This window comes from Erinaceus europaeus, chromosome 16, assembly GCF_950295315.1.
Source record: "Erinaceus europaeus chromosome 16, mEriEur2.1, whole genome shotgun sequence".
Taxonomy (NCBI): Eukaryota; Metazoa; Chordata; class Mammalia; order Eulipotyphla; family Erinaceidae; genus Erinaceus; species Erinaceus europaeus.
In genome coordinates, this window is record NC_080177.1 from 4,290,268 (window position 1) to 4,305,377 (window position 15,110).

The following is a 15,110-nucleotide window of genomic DNA, read 5'->3' on the forward strand; positions in this document are numbered from 1 at the left end:
CAGATTCAAAGGAGGGCTCGAAACTTTACATCAGGCTCAACCTGACGCTGTTGACTGGCTACGGAAGAAGGGCAAAGCTAGAAGAAGAAGCCAGAGCTGAACAGTGCTCTGCTGAAATAAAAGGGGGGGGCTACACCGGGACCCCATGTTTCCAAGTCTTGTGCTCTACCATGTACCACCTCTTGGGCCACTAATACAGGATCTTTCTTTCTTTCTTTCTGATAGGACAGAGGGAAATTGAGAGGGTAAAGGAAGGCAGAGGGAGAGGTAACTGAATTACCGCTTCGCCACTTGTGAAACTCACACTTGCAGGTGGGAACCATGCCTGAACCTGGGTTCTCACATGCGCAACATGTGAACATGTGTGCTCAACCTGAATCAGGTGAGGCACCACCACCACCACTGCCACCCAGCTTTTTTCTTTCTTTCTTTCTTTCTTTCTTTCTTTCTTTCTTTCTTTCTTTCTTTTTTTTTTTAACAGGGGTTATCACAGGAGCTCTGGCAACTGCACTATGAATCTAGCACTACTGGGGGCCAGTTTTCCTTTTTTTAAAATTAGGGCAAAGAGAAACTGAGAGAAGGGGAAAAGAAAGATACCTGGGGTCGGGCGGTAGCGCAGCGGGTTAAGCGCACATGGCGCAAAGCGCAAGGACCAGCGTGAGGATCCCAGTTCGTGCCCCCGGCTTTCTACCTGCAGGGGAGTCACTTCACAGGCGGTGAAGCAGGCCTGCAGGTGTCTGTCTTTCTCTCCCCTTCTCTGTCTTCCCCTCCTCTCTCCATTTCTCTCTGTCCTATCCAACAACAACAATAATAACTACAACAATAAAACAACAAGGGCAACAAAAGGGAAGAAATAAATATTTTTTAAAAAATGTATTTTACCTATTTAAATGAGAGAGATACAGAGGAGACCACAGCACAACTCAGCTCTGGCTTAGGTGGTGCTGGAGACTAAGCCTGAAACTACAGACAATTCAGTGTGAGGCTTTTGCAGAACCATTATGCTATCTCCCCAGCACCAAATTCCTAATTCTTCAGCCTTCCATGCACGGATTTTATGGGTGGATGTATTCTGCAGCAATTACTACATTGTCTCTCGCTGCTTTGTGTCTGTGTGTGTGTGTGTGTGTGTGTGTGTGTGTGTTCATCTGTGCACTCACGCCAAGATTTGAACCCAGAGTCTCTTAGTCTCTTTACACATGTGGCACGTGCTGTACCACTGAGTTAAGTTCACAGCCCAAACCAGTGGTAATTTTGAATTACCCTCCTCCCAACCCTAGGACTTAATGAGAAAGCCCTGTCCCTTCAACCCCATTTGCTCTCTTGCCTGTTGGGATAATGTACAGATGTGGTTGAGTTAGGCAGGACCCACAAACCACCATATTTCCATGCGAGTATTATTATTTACATATCAGTCTTCTGCCTTGTTTTAAAAATGACTCCTCCGCCACCACATTACCCCCAGGGTATCGCCCATTCCCAAGAGCTAAAAAACTATAGCGACCATTGCTACAGAAGCTTGCTACCTTCCCAGAGTGCCTTGTTTTCTCCACCCCCTTTCCTAGCCAATTCCATCCCGACTTGCCACTTCCAGAATTCTCCTATAAAAGCCACTCCTGTTTCCGCTCTCTCTTCCTTTCTCTTCCATGTCCTGACCTGGAGAAGACCTGGAGAAGGGCTGGCCTGCATAGCGGGAGGCGGCCATTTTGCTAGCTCCATGTGGCCTAAACCCGCTATGCTCACAACAGACTCTGGGGCGTCCGCATTAATTAAGAATTGCATTACCACACCGCCACAAGTTCCTCGTCTCTCTCTCTGGAGAAACTAGCCCAGCACTCGCCTAAGTCAAGCTTCTTATTATTCACAGGTCTGGTCTCAACAATGCAAATTTTATTATCGGGGTTAAAATTAAATACTTTTTTTTCCTGCTTAATTTTACGTAGTTTTCATAATAAATTTCAAAATAAACACGTGACCGTTGAATGAGTGAGTAAGCCACACACTACAGCACTGGAGAACCCAGCACCCTGGCACATCAGACGGTGCCGCCTACCTGACAGGAGCTTCTTCAGCAGCTTCTGGCTCTTGTTTGAATCACGCTGTAAAATATCCTGTTCCTCCCGCGTACAGACCTATAAGGCAGTGAGGAAGACCTGTCAACACCCATGTTCAGCGGGAAAGCAATTACAGAAGCCATACCTTCCACCATTTACACCCCACAATGACCCTGGGTCCATACTCCAGAGGGTTAAAGAATAGGAAAGCTATCAGGGGAGGGGATGGGGTACGGAGTTCTGGTGGTGGGGGATGGTGTGGAGCTGTACCTCTTTTAGCCTATGCTTTAGTCAGTGTTTCCTTTTTACAAAAAAAGCTTAAAGATTTTTAAAAATTAAAAATATGTCTAAAAAGAAAATTGCTTGGGGCCTGGTGGTGGCACACCCAGTCAAAAGCACATGTTACAATGCACAAGGACCTAGGTTCAAGCCCCCAGTCTGCACCTGCAGGAGGAAAGCTTTTCAAGTGGTGAAGCAGGGCTGCAGGTGTCTCTGTCTCTGTCTCTCTCTCCCTTTCTACTTCCCTCTTGATTTCTGGATGTCTCTATCCAATAAATAAATAAATAAAATTACACTGCTCCCTTGCAAAATCTAGTCTAGTTTTTTTTTTCCCTTTTGTTGCCCTTGTTGTTTTATTGTTGTAGTTATTATTGATGTTGTCGTTGTTAGATAGGACAGAGAGAAATGGAGAGAGGAGGGGAAGACAGAGAGGGGGAGAGAAAGATAGACACCTGCAGACCTGCTTCACCGCCTGTGAAGCGACTCCCCTGCAGGTGGGGAGCCAGGGGCTCGAACCGGACGCTGCGCTTTGCGCCACATACACTTAACCCACTGCGCCACCGCCCAACCCCCAGTTTTTTTTAATTTTAATGAAAGAGGGAGAGTATAAATTTGACACACTGGATGCCAGGGATCAAACTTGGAAGCTCAGACTTAAGAGATCAATACTTTACACAACATGCAACTTCTCAGTCCTATAACTAGTCTCTCCCTCTTTTTTTTTTCTCTATTTATTTATCGGATAGATAGCCTGAAATTGAGAAGGGGGAGATAGGGAGAGAGACACCTGCAGCCCTGCTTCACCACTTGTGAAGCTTCCCTCCTGCAGGTGGGGGCTGGGAGCTTGAACCCAGGGCCCTTGAACTTTTTACGTGTGCACTCAACCAGGTGCACCACCACCTGGCCCCATCTAGTCTCATTTTTATACTAAACATACTTTTTCTTTGCCTTCAAAAACCACCTAGTTAAAATCACAATGTCAAACAAATGAAAAGTTGTTTATTACAGATCACTACAACTGTGAAAAGAGAGCTAAGAAAAGATGATTTAAAAACATTCCTGGGAGTCGGGGAGTAGCGCAGTGGGTTAAGCGCATATGGCGCAAAGTGCAAGGACTGGTGTAAGGATCCCAGTTTGAGCCCCTGGCTCCCCACTTGCAGAGGAGTTGCTTCACAATCGGTGAAGCAGGTCTGCAGGTGTCTATCTTTCTCTCCCCCTCTGTCTTCCCCTCCTCTCTGACAACATCAATAATAACTACAACAATAAAACAACAAGGGCAACAAAAAGGAATAAATTTTTAAAAATTAACAAAAAAGAGGGAAAACATTTAAAATAAATAAAAATGCTTAAAAAAAAAGAAAGAAAGAAAAAAAAGAAAAGAAAAGGAAAGGAAAGAAGAGAAAAGAAGCAAGTTACCAGGGAGCCACAGAACAAGCAGGGCCCAGAGCCCTCCTGCTCGCAGACGATGCGGCCACACACCAGGCAGTTACAGATGAGCTTGTGCTTCTGGCCCAGGCAGTCACAAGGATGGCGGCCGGGGATCAGGACCGCGAGTCTGTCCTGCCCTTCCTTTGTGTACAAACTCACAAACTTTGTCTTCTTCTTTAAGTTGTTGTTCTCCTGTGCCTGGTTACACAAAGATACAAGAAATGGCAAGAAGTCATGAATCACAACGAAAAGTCAAGAGAAAAATTTTTTAAAGGGGGTGAGGAGGCCTCAGTTCTGTTCAACAACTATGTGTGCATTGCTCAGGAACCATGGGAGATGGCAGGGGAGAGCAGGATAAATGCAAATTAGTGAGGGTCAAGGGTTTGAAGAACAGTCATGCTCTAGAAAAACAGAATTACTTTGTATTCATTCATTTTGCTATAAAAGCCTTTGGCTAGTACAGCTGGTGAAATGTAAGCATAGTGGTTATTTAAAAAACACATCTAAGCATAAAGAAAGCAAAAGGGAGGGAAAGAGAGTAAATGGCTGCTATTAGTGCTGGATTCATTGTGCAGGCACAGGGCTCCAGAAATAACCCTGGGGAAGGAGAGAAGGAAGAGAGGATGGAGGAAGGGAAGGAAGAAGGAAAGGGAATGCAGGGCTCAAGAAGTCTCTCAGCAGCATCATATATGTGTGAAGGCCTAATTCCCCACCACTGCAGAAAAAAAAATAAGGAAATTCATCATTATCATTTTCTCTTAACAAAATTCACACATCTGTTGAAAAACTGGCATTCTAAGACTGGTTACATAGCATAGTGGCTATGCAGGGAGACCTTCATGTCTGAGGCACCAAAGTTCCAGGTTCAAACCCCAGTACCACCAGAAGCCAGAGCTTAGCACTGTATTATTTTGGAGGGGGCATCTGGAGCCAGGCGGTGGGTGGTGCACCTTTTTGCATGTACATATTAGACTGTGCAAGGACCCGGGTTCAAGGCTCCAGTCCCCACCTGCAGGGGAAAACTTCACAAGTGGTGACGTACTGTTGCAGATCTCTGCTGGCGCTCATGTGGGTGGCCTCTCAACCCGAGATAAGCTGCTGGCCCTCTCGTCACCAGTTCTAGTGACTGTGTGATACAGAAAGAAGCGCCAGGAGAGGTTCAGGTATGAACCTCTACTTTATTTGGGGTAAGCACAGGTTTTATAGCAAACAGAACAAAGGATATTTTTCAAATATGTCAGAAATTACAGGTTTCTTAAAGGTCAGCTACCCCTATGGTGGGGAGGGGTAGGAATGACAAGAATTGATGAGATACAGAAAGGTCAAAACAAGTAGTTTCCATGATGCAAGGCATGTTAATCATCTAAAGGAATTAAGAAAAACATAGTGGTTAAACCAGTAGGGTGAGATAAAGCAGAGAAGGACAGGCTTGTTGTAAATCATAGAAATCAAAGACCAAGAAATAGGTGTGGGGGTCTCACTGCCAGGGTGCTGGCAAGGCTTGTGATGGAGTATGCTTATGTGTGTGATCAGAGGATGAAAGGATGGTGAACTCTGGGTGAATATAGTGAACTTACAAGCAGGCCGTCATTTGGTCTGCTAGCAGGGGAGTGAACTGTGAGAAGATGCAGGCTTTTGTGAGGCTCTGAGAGACTAACAAGGGGAAACTGAGTCACGGAAAGCATTACCCTCTTAGCTCCATCCCTAGAAGGGAGAGTCTAACAAGTGGGGTGTCTTTCCAGACCTCCATCACAAGGATGAGAGAGCTCCCCTAAGCTCTACCAAGCTTTCACATAGTCCAACAGGTCTCTCTCCCTCACTTATTATTTTACTTTATTTTACCATCTTTATATATTTGAAAGAGACAGCCAGATATCAAGAGGGGTTGGGCAGACAGAGAAAAGAGACAGAGAGACCTGCTTCACCACTGCCCCACAGGTGGGGTCTAGAGGCTTGAAGCTGGATCCTTGCACATTATAACATATGCACTCAACCAGGTGTGTCACCACCTGACCCCTTTCTCTTTCTCTCTCTATCTCTACCCTTCTCAATTCTCTCTGTCTCTATTCAATAAATAGAATATTTTTTAAAAACTGAGATGAGTGGTCCGTGAGGTGGTACAGTGGATAAAGCATGAGACTCTCAAGCATGAGGACCTGAGTTCAATCCCCGGCAGTACATGTACCAGAGTGATGTCCAGTTCTTTCTCTCTCTTCCTAGACTTCTCATAAATAAATAAATAAATAAATAAATGTATATGAATTTGTAAATCCACCTCTCTAAAATCTAACAGTCGTGTGCTCTTTTTTCCATATAGACAGACAGTTTCATTCCTTTTTTTCTTTTTCTTTTCTTTCTTTTTCTGCCTCCAGGGTTATCGCTGGGGTTTGGTGCCTGCACTACGTACAAATACACTGCTCCTGGAGGCCATTTTTCGTAATTTTTATTGCCCTTGTTGTTAGTTTTTGTTGTTATAGCTGTTGTTGTTGAATAGGACAGAAAGAAACGGAGAGAGGAGGGGAAGTCAGAGAGGGGAAGAGAAAGACACCTGCAGGACTGCCTTACCACCTGTGAAGTGGACCCCCTGAAGGTGGGGAACCAGGGGCTCAAGCTGGGATCCCTTACATTTCCTTGCGCTTCGTGCCATGTGCACTTAACCCACTGCGCCAGAGTCTGGCCCCCACAGAGTTTCACTCTATAGGCACTTACCTTGGCCAAATCAAAAGGGGTTTTGACTTCTACAGCTATATCCGGTTCAACAACTGCAGGAACTTCCTGTCTGTTTCTCCCTTTCCTCCGACTCTTCTTTAGCTGGTCTCCTGATTTCTGTCCATCTAAACTTTCTTCAAGAGAGGGGGAAAATGCTTTACTCCATGTGCACAAGTAGCTACTAAACAGGAAGTGATACTTAATATTTAGACTGCAGATATAAAGTCAACCAGGGTCTTCAATTGTTATCACAAACCAATCCGAATGAAGCTTAAATAATCCTGTTCAAGACAGCTGTCAATGATAAGACTACTGGCTAGGAGTGCAAAGTTATAGGAGGTGGCCTATGAAGTGGCTCCACTAGGAGAGTACAGGACTTGCACGCCTGAGGTCCTGAGTTCAATCCACTGCACAGCATTTGCAAAGTACTGTGCTGGATTCCCTCCCTCTCTTTCCACTCTCCCTCTCTCCCCTCCCTCCCTCATAAAAACAGATATTAGGGAGTCGGGCTGTAGCGCAGTGGGTTAAGCACAGGTGGCGCAAAGCACAAGGGCCGGCATAAGGATCCCGGTTCGAACCCCGGCTCCCCACCTGCAGGGGAGTCGCTTCACAGGCGGTGAAGCAGGTCTGCAGGTGTCTATCTTTCTCTCCTCCTCTGTCTTCCCCTCCTCTCTCCATTTCTCTCTGTCCTATCCAACAACGACAACAACAATAATAACTACAACAATAAAACAACAAGGGCAAAAAAAGGGAATAAATAAATAAAATAAATATTAAAAAAAAAAGATCTTAAACCAAAATAGAAATTCTATTAAAATCTGATATTTTGTACAAGGACCCAGGTTCAACTTTCCAGGGGGGAAAGTGTCAAGAGTGATGAAACAATGCTGCAGATGTCTCTTTCTCTCTCTCCCTTTCCCCTCTCAATTTCTCTCTATCCCTAGCCAATAAGTAAATTATTTTTAATCTGTAATATAACAGATTTACTTTAGTGCTCATCTTTTGTGTTAACAAGTTACTTCAAAATGTTATTCACATTTAAGTTAGTCAAGATCTATTTTCACTCGACACATAACTGATGCTTCTCTTACCCATTAATAAATTTTCACATTATTGGTGTACTACCAAAGTAAAAGACTCTGGGGTGGTGGGGTAGGGTTCAGGTCCTGGAACAAGATAGCAGAGGAGGACCTAGTGGGGACTGAATTGTTATGTGGAAAATTGGGAAATGTTATGCAAGTATAAACTACTGTATTTTATTGTCAACTATAAACCATTAATCCCCCAATATAGAAATAAAATTTTTTGGGAGTTGAGCGGTAGTGCAGTGGGTTAAGCACACGTGGCGCAAACCACAAGGACTGGTGTAAGAATCCTGGTTTGAGCCCCCGGCTCCCCACCTGCAGGGGAGTCACTTCACAGGCGGTGAAGCAGGTCTGCAGGTGTCTATCTTTCTCTCCCCCTGTCTTCCCCTTCTTTCTCATTTCTCTGTCCTATCAAATAACAACAATACAATAATGACAACAACAATAATAACTACAACAATAAAACATCAAGGGCAACAAAAGGGAATAAATACATTTAAAGTAAATTAATAATTAAAGCCTTTAAAAAATAAAGTTTTTTTCAAATTATTCTGACGCAAAATATGTATATACAGATAGGTATTTGTATAATGTTTGCTAAGTTGAAGTCTGAACTAAAACCATTTTCATTACAGAGTCAGTAGAAGTGAATTAAAAGTATGTATACAGGGCGGGGTGCACCTGGTTAAGTGTACACACTACCATATGCAAGGACCTGGGTTCAAGCCTCTGTTCCCCACCTACAGGGGGCATGCTTCACAAGTAGTGAAGCAAATTTGTAGGTGTCTATCTTTCTCTCTCCCTATGTCTACTCCCTCTCAATTCCTCTCTGTCCTGTCAAATAAAGAAAAAAAAAAAAAAAGGAAGAAAGGAAGAAAGAAAATGGCCACAGGGAATGGTGGATCTACTGGGCCGGCACTGAGCCCAGTGATAACCCTGGAGGCAATAAAAACAAACAAACCTGTGGTCCAGAAGGTGGTGCAGTGGATAAAGCATTGGACTGTCAAGCATAAGGTCCTGAGTTCAATCCCCGACAACACATGTACCAGAGTGATGTCTAGTTCTTTCTCTCTCTTCTCCTACCTTTCTCACTAATAAATAAATAAAATCTTAAAAAAACAAACAAACAAAAAAAAAAAAACACCGAACTGCAGATGCTACCATGAACGTCAACCTGACTTCCCTGGGCAGACCTCACCAATGTGTCCTAGAATCCCACCTCCCCTGATCCCTGCCCCACTAGGGAAAGACAGAAACAGGCTGAGGGTATGGATCCACCTGCCAGTGCCCATGTCCATCGAAGAAGCAATTAGAGAAGTCAGAACTCCCACCTTCTGCACTTCATGATGACCCTGGGTTCATGCTCCCAGAGGGATAAAAAATAGGGAAGCTTCCAATAGAGGGGATGGGATACGGAACTCTGGTGGTGGGACTTGTATCACTCGTACCCTAGAATCTTGTCAATCATTATTAAATCAATAATAATTTTTAAAAGTATGTATACAGGAGGCAGCATAATGGTTCTGCAAAGACTTTTATACCTGAGGTCCTGAGCTCCTGGCTTCAATCCCAAGTAACACTCTCTGCTCTCTCTCTCTCTCCCTCTCTGCATCTCACTCATTACAATCAATCAATATTTTAATGTATATATAATGATTCTGCTTAAGTTAACTGTGTAGAAATACAGCGTGAACAGAAAACATCAGTCCCATGAACTCTCCAATTTACCAGGAATACCCCGACCTTTGCTTTTCACACAAAGTGGACTTACCATCTTTCTTGAACGACTGCTGCAGGGCATCAGAAATGGACTCCTGATCATTCTTTTGCCACTTAGCTATAAGTTCTTCTATGAACTGGCCTTTTTTGCCCTCGTTTCCCTGAAGGAGGTCAGTAACATAGTCCCGTATCTCTTCAGCACTTTCAATCGATAAAACATACCTCAGGAAGCAAAGACAAAAGCTGTTGAAACAAGGCCAGCTGACAGTTTTCAATAATCATAAGAGATACAGAACTAAAAAACATTCTTTTTTTTTACCAGAACACTGTTCAGTTCTGGCTTATGTGGTACGGGGGATTGAACCTGGGACACTGGGGTCTCAGGCATGAGAGTCTGTTTGCATAACCATTATGTTATTACCCTCCGCTCATTTTTCTTTTTTAAAAAATATTTTTAATTTCATTTATTCATGAGAGGGCTAGGAGGAGAGAGAGAACCAGACATCACGCTGGTACATATGCTGCCTGGTACTGAAATCAGGAACTCATGCTTGAGAGTCCAACACCCTATCCACTGAGCCACCTACCAGACTATTACATTGATTTTTATTTTTAAGATTTTATTTATTTACTTATGTATTAAAGAATTTATTTATGAAAAAGATAGGCAGAGAGAGAAAGAACAAGACATCACTCTGGTACATGTGCTGCCGGGGACTGAACTCAGGACTTCATGATTGAGAATCCAGTGCTTTATCCACTGCGCCACGTCCTGGACCAGGATTTTATTTATTTATTAATGAGAAAAGAGGAGAGAAAGAGCCAGACATCATTCTGGCACGTTGCTACCAGGGACTGAACTCAGGACCTCATGACTCCAGTGAATCCAGTGCTTTATCCACTCCACTGCGCCACGTCCCAGACCACAACATTCATTTTTCTGTAAGAGTGTTTTACTTAGAGCCAAGCCCTATTCCCCATGCAAGAGCTATCAACTTGATTAGGGCTACACCATAAGCTACGGCAGTTCATAATCTACCCTTCATATTGTTATCTTGGTTTTTTTTTCTTTTTTTTTTCTCCATGGTTATTGCTGGGCTCGGTGCCTGCACCATGAATCCATCGCTCCTGGAGGCCATTTTTCCCCCTTTTGTTGCCCTTGTTGTTGTAGCCTTGCTGTGGTTATTATTATTGCCACTGTTGATGTTGTTCATTGTTGGATAGGACAGAGAGAAATGGAGAGAGAGGGGAAGACAGAGGGGGAGAGAAAGATAGACACATGCAGACCTGCTTCACTGCCTATGAAGCGACGCCCCTGCAGGTGGGGAGCCGGGGGCTCAAACCGGGATCCTTAAGCTGGTCCTTGTGCTTTGCGCCACACGCACCCAACCCACTGCGCCACCGCCTGACCCCCTTTCTTTTTTCTTTTTTGCCTCCAGGGTTATTGATGAGGCTCCATGCCTGCACTGTGAATCCACTGCTCCTAGGGACCATTTTTCCCATTTTTGTAGCCCTTGTTGTTGTTATTGTTACTGTTGTTGGGTAGGAAAGAGAGAAATAGAGAGAGGAGGTAAAGACAGAGAGGGGAGAGAAAGATAGACACCTGCAGACGGGCTTCACCACTTGTGAAGCGACCCCCCGGCAGGTGGGGAGCCGGAGGCTCAAACCGGGATCCTTACACAGGTTCCTTGCGCTTTGCGCCACCTGCGCTTAACCGTCTGTACTGTCACCCGACCCCCCCCCCACACGTTGTTCTAATTTTAGAATTGAATCACTGTTTACAAGTTAGGCTTGTGGGATTATCCTTAAAATAAGAATCCTTCCTATATTTTTATTTTACAGTCACTGTATTAGGGAGAACTAATTAATCTCTAAATTATAAAATCTAAAGTTTTTTTATCCCTATACTCTACTACACTACTATACTGTATACTAATAACTACAATCTAATCAGTTATTTATTTAACATTCTTAAAAATTATAAGTCCGCTGGTCCGGGAGGTGGCGCAGTGATTAAGCTTTGCACTCTGAAGCATGAGGTCCCAAGTTCGATCTCATGCAGCACATGTGCCAGAGTGATGTCTGGTTCTTTCTCTCTCCTCCTATCTTTCTCATAAATAAATAAAATCTTTAAAAAATATATTTTAAAAAAATTATAAGTCCGGGGGCTGGACAATAGCGTAGCAGGTTAAGCGCACATGGCACAAAGCGCAAGGACGGGCAAAAGGATCCCCGCTGGAGCCCCCGGCTCCCCACCTGCAGGGGGGTTGCTTCACAGGCAGTGAAGCAGGTCTGCAGGTGTCTTATCTTTCTCTCCCCCTCTGTCTTCCCCTCCCCTCTCTATTTCTCTCTGTCCTATCCAACAACAATAACATCAATAACAGCAATAGTAACAATGACGACAATAAACAACAAGGGCAACAAAAGCGAAAAAAAATAACCTCCAGAAGCAGTGGATTCATGGTGCAGGCCCCATGCCCTAGCAATAACCATGGAGGCAAAAAAAAAAAAAAAAAAAAATTATAAGTCCACTGGCCTAGGAGGTGAAATAGTGATAAGAACATACCAGCAACACGGCAACAGCACACGTTGGTGATTCTCAAACCCCAGGGAAGGCATGACAACAACTCTACACCGCAAATACTTCCCACAGACTTAAACAAACCTTTGTACAGTATCTAGCAAAAACCTAGTAAGTGATTAAAATACTATTTAGGTAGTCTTGGTGGTTATTTTAAGTTTGAACCATTCTTCTCTAATTTATTAACATATTCTTGGTGAAAAAATGTTAGCAGTTCTTCAGCCATACTTAAGTGCTTCAACTTTCTCCCTTCAAGAGTGTGAACTAGTTTATTTTATTTTTTAAAAAATGTTTTGTTTTGTTTTAAGATTTTGTTTATTTATTAATGAGAAAGATAGGAGAGAGAGAAAAAAAAAAACACCAGGCATCACTCTGATTGGTACATGTGCTGCTGGGGATTGAAATTAGGACCTCATGCTTGAGGGTCCAATGCTTTTCATTGCACCACTTCCTGGACCACATTATTACTTTCACTGTTTAATTGTCACTAAGGTCAATGCTGGAGCTCAGTGGCTGTACCAAGAATCCACCACACCAGGCAGCCATTTTTCCTTTGTTCTTTTATTTGATATGGCAGAAAGAAATTGAGAGAAGGGGGGAAATAGACCAGGAGATATCTGCAGCACTGCTTCACCACATGCAAAGTCTTAGAATTGCAATTTAAGTTTAAATCTCATTAACAAGGGGTGGGTGGGTAGCATAATGGTTATGCAAAGAAACTTTCATGCTTGACACTCCAAAGTCCCAGGTTCAATCCCCCACTTCACCAAAAATCATTAACAAGGAAGGAAATCAAGAAATATTTTCAGATACTTTATCAAGTTTAATTTTTGTAACTTTTCTCTCCCACTGAATGCTATACCCTCAAATTAGCTATCCTTTCTCAGATTTACATTATCCCTTCTGTTAAACCTTCTCTCTCTCTCACTCTCTAAACACAGCACTGCTATAATCTGGTTTATGGTGTTGTCAGAGACAACCTGTGACTTCCACAGGCGTGAGTCTTCTGAGAAACCACTAGGCGATTTCCCCACCCACCTTCCCAAATCTTAAGCGTAGGATGTGCTGCTGGTGGGCTGGGCCCATGCCGCTATTCTCCCCACCTCAAAACTCACCAACTTGGGCGCTGGGTGGTGGCACACCTGCTTATGCGCTCACATTACAGTGCGGTGCGCAAGGACCCAGCTTCAAGTCCCTGTTCCCCACCTGCAGGGGGAAAGCTTCACGAGTCGTGAGGCTGGGCTGCAGGTGTCTCTCTCTACCTCTCAACCTCCCCATCTCCTCTCAATTTCATGGTCTCTATCCAATAATACGTAAATAAATAAAAAATAAAAATGGTGGGAGTCGGGCGGTAGCGCAGCGGGTTAAGCGCAGGTGGTGCAAAGCGCAAGGACCGACGTTAAGGATCCGGGTTCGAGCCCCCGGCTCCCCACCTACAAGGGAGTCACTTCACAAGTGGTGAAGCAGGTCTGCAGGTGTCTGTCTTTCTCTCCCCCTCTGTCTTCCCCTCCTCTCTCTATTTGTCTCTGACCTATCCAACAACGACGACAACAATAATAACTACGACAATAAAACAAGGGCAACAAAAGGAAATAAGCAAATATTTTAAAATAAAGAAAGATGGCATTTAAAGAAAATATTTTTTAAATGCCCATTGACTAAGTAGAATTCAATCATGTCAACCATGTTTCCCGACCACCAGTCAGGTAGCAGCATAACGAATATCTGTTATAGAAATTGGAATCATCTCCACTTGGTGGGAATCATAAAAGGTTAAAAACAAGTATTCATTTTATACAGATGAGGACATTTTATATAGAGGGGACGGGGGGGGGGGGGGGGGATTCGGTTGCCCACAGTTCCGACTGGTAAATGACGAGAGGGAACAGAGGCCGGGTCTCCCGGTTTAGAACTTAATGGCACGATCCAGTCCGCCCCACTGAATGTTCTGAGTAAAGAATCTCTGGGAAGAGACAATGGAGCTTGGCCCCTTGGCCCCAGAATTTAAAAGGAAACTAACTCCCGGCACGGTCCCACAGGTCGAATTTTCAAGGAGTTGGTGTTTCCCTTGAGGGAACAGAAAGAAGACGAAGATCCCGTGCGGGCTGTGGGTCCCGATGGGAAACAACCGAGACAAATAGCAAAAGCCGGTGCCCACAGCCCGGAAGAGGCTTTTTTTGCAATCACAGTTCTTGACTCTCAGCAACTTTTTCTACTTCTCCCCGCTCCCTTCGTCCGCTCCATGAACGCCCATCCCGGAGACCCTTCCCGCCTCGACCCCCAAGCTCGCCGCACTCACTGCATGATCTCCTCGCTGACGTCCAGGGCGAAAGTTTTGCGCAACTGCTGAGTGCACCAGTCCACCAGCAGCTCCCGCGACGCCGCCCCGGCCGCCGCCATTTTCCCCAGCCGGAAGCAGCTGGGCCGCAAGAGCCCCGTGTCCGTTTCCGGACCAGTTCCCCTCGGCAACAACGACCTCGCTGCCCGGGTTCCGCCCGCCGACTCCGCCCCGGTCGCCCCGCCCCCATATCAGGCCCCGCCCCCTTCAGGCTTCTGGGTCTCGGGACTCCGCCCAGAGGGGAACTGCCAGGGCATCTTCCCTCTTCTCAGGTGGGAATTGTGCGGAAATGTACCCCTCTTATCCTAGAAGAGAGGGAGGGAGGAAGGCAGAAGGGAAGGAGGGGAGGAGGGATAGAACAATGGGTTATGCAAATAAATGAATAAACTTTACCGCCTGAGACGCTGAGATCCCAGGTTCAATCCTCAGCACCACCATAAACCATAGTTAAGCAGGGATCTGGTTTTCTGGTTTTTTTTGTTTTCTGAATTTATAGCAACGCTACTCAGCTCTGGTTTATGGTGATGCAGGGGACTGAACCTGGGACTTAGGAGCCTCTGGCATGAGTCTCCTTGCATAGCCTGTCTACAAAATTCAAAATTATATTAAGTCTTATTTATTTATTTGTATGTTTGTTTTTGCCTCTAGGGTTATCTCTTGGGCACTGAAAATCTGCTACTTCTGATGGACATTTCTCCCCCTCCCCATTTTATTTGATAGCATAGTGAGAAATTGAGATGGGGGAGACAGGGAGGGATAGACAGCTGCAGAAAGAAAGAAGACCTACATTATCACTTGTGAGACTTCCCCCCTGCCAGGCAGCCAGGGCTAGAACCCAGGTCTTTGCACATAGTAATGTGTGTGTTCAACAGGGGGCGCCCCTGCTGTCCTCTTTAATAATCCTGTCTAGCAGGGTC

The 15,110-nt window shown here is 44.7% G+C and overlaps 1 protein-coding gene across 2 annotated transcripts in view; it reads right to left on the reverse strand.

Annotated features, from left to right (window-relative positions):
• The window catches only part of TRIP4 (thyroid hormone receptor interactor 4), a 62,778-nt gene extending 48,471 nt beyond the window's left edge, over positions 1-14,307 (reverse strand). For both annotated transcript variants that reach the window (XR_009545258.1, XM_007532346.3), the window contains exons 1-5: positions 14,155-14,307; positions 9,327-9,496; positions 6,471-6,604; positions 3,750-3,959; positions 2,054-2,132 (exon numbers count right to left, since the gene is read on the reverse strand). Coding sequence is in view for 1 of the 2 variants with exons in the window: in XM_007532346.3 (XP_007532408.1) it covers positions 2,054-2,132; positions 3,750-3,959; positions 6,471-6,604; positions 9,327-9,496; positions 14,155-14,255 (694 nt within the window). In the remaining variant the exon portion in view is untranslated. The remainder of the gene's footprint in view (positions 1-2,053; positions 2,133-3,749; positions 3,960-6,470; positions 6,605-9,326; positions 9,497-14,154) is intronic.
• Positions 14,308-15,110: the final 803 nt, after the last annotated feature.